At 37.1% G+C, this 881-nt stretch overlaps 1 protein-coding gene and 1 long non-coding RNA gene across 2 annotated transcripts in view; one reads left to right on the forward strand and one right to left on the reverse strand.

Annotated features, from left to right (window-relative positions):
* The window catches only part of LOC127349571 (uncharacterized), a 45,828-nt gene that overhangs the window by 4,946 nt on the left and 40,001 nt on the right, over positions 1–881 (forward strand). The gene's annotated exons all lie outside the window — the stretch shown is intronic.
* Positions 209–881, reverse strand: part of LOC127349544 (immunoglobulin kappa light chain-like) — a 37,514-nt gene continuing 36,841 nt past the window's right edge. The window contains exons 3-5 of the mRNA XM_051375399.1: positions 645–770; positions 514–557; positions 209–385 (exon numbers count right to left, since the gene is read on the reverse strand). Of these exons, the coding sequence (XP_051231359.1) occupies positions 266–385; positions 514–557; positions 645–770 (290 nt within the window). The 3' untranslated portion in view covers positions 209–265. The remainder of the gene's footprint in view (positions 386–513; positions 558–644; positions 771–881) is intronic.

Below are 881 nucleotides of genomic sequence, written 5' to 3' on the forward strand. Positions count from 1 at the left end.
TTCTCAAGTATATCATGACAATCTATTTGAAAGTACCTTAAATAACCATGAAATAGATAACTGACTACTTACGTAAGACAATTTACAAAGTAAAAATAAGGAGACATCCTGCTTGAAACCACAAAGACAAACACAAGAAAGTACAGCGCCCTAAATAGAGATCATATCTAGCTCTAGATATCGTGTCATTTGACTGGAGACCACAAGGTATATGAAAAATATTTATCTCAAATCTACATTACACTTTGGAAGAACAGTAAAAATTCTACTGCTTCACACTGGAGTACACACATTCATTATTGGAGCTTTTCCTCTGTCTTCTTGATCTGTTGGGCAGGTTGACACGTAAAGCAGCATAATGGAGGTTGTCTGCGTCTCGGTGACCCTGGCAGCACAATATGTCAAAGTAAATCAATACCAAAACTTTAAACAATATACCAAATTTTTCGTTTTTATATAAATGAATGCGTCTGAATGGAAATTCACCAGATCATTTAATGAAATAAATCAGACCTCTGCATTTGCTGTGGAGGGAGCTGAAAATCTTGCTTGAGACTCTGATTGTGAAAAACAGAAAAAGCTCTTTTAATCAACAGCCATGTTAAGGGGACACAAGCAGATACATACAGTGTTAGTTACTGTACCTGCAGATTGGAAACCGTTTCTTTTGTTCATCTTGTACATTGAGACAGTCAGTAGAACAACCAGGATGGTGGTGAATGCCAAAGCTCCACTCAAGAAATACACCAAGACAGGAGAGTTCACCTCATCTACAAAGAGACAGACGGAGGTTTTGGCTTTTAACTCTATGTTCATCTTAAGTTTGAGGGGCTAAGAATGTATTTATCAAGTGGGACAACTTATGTTTGAAAGCCACTTAC

The sequence above is a fragment of the Dicentrarchus labrax genome, unplaced genomic scaffold (genome assembly GCF_905237075.1).
Source record: "Dicentrarchus labrax unplaced genomic scaffold, dlabrax2021, whole genome shotgun sequence".
Classification (NCBI taxonomy): Eukaryota; Metazoa; Chordata; class Actinopteri; family Moronidae; genus Dicentrarchus; species Dicentrarchus labrax.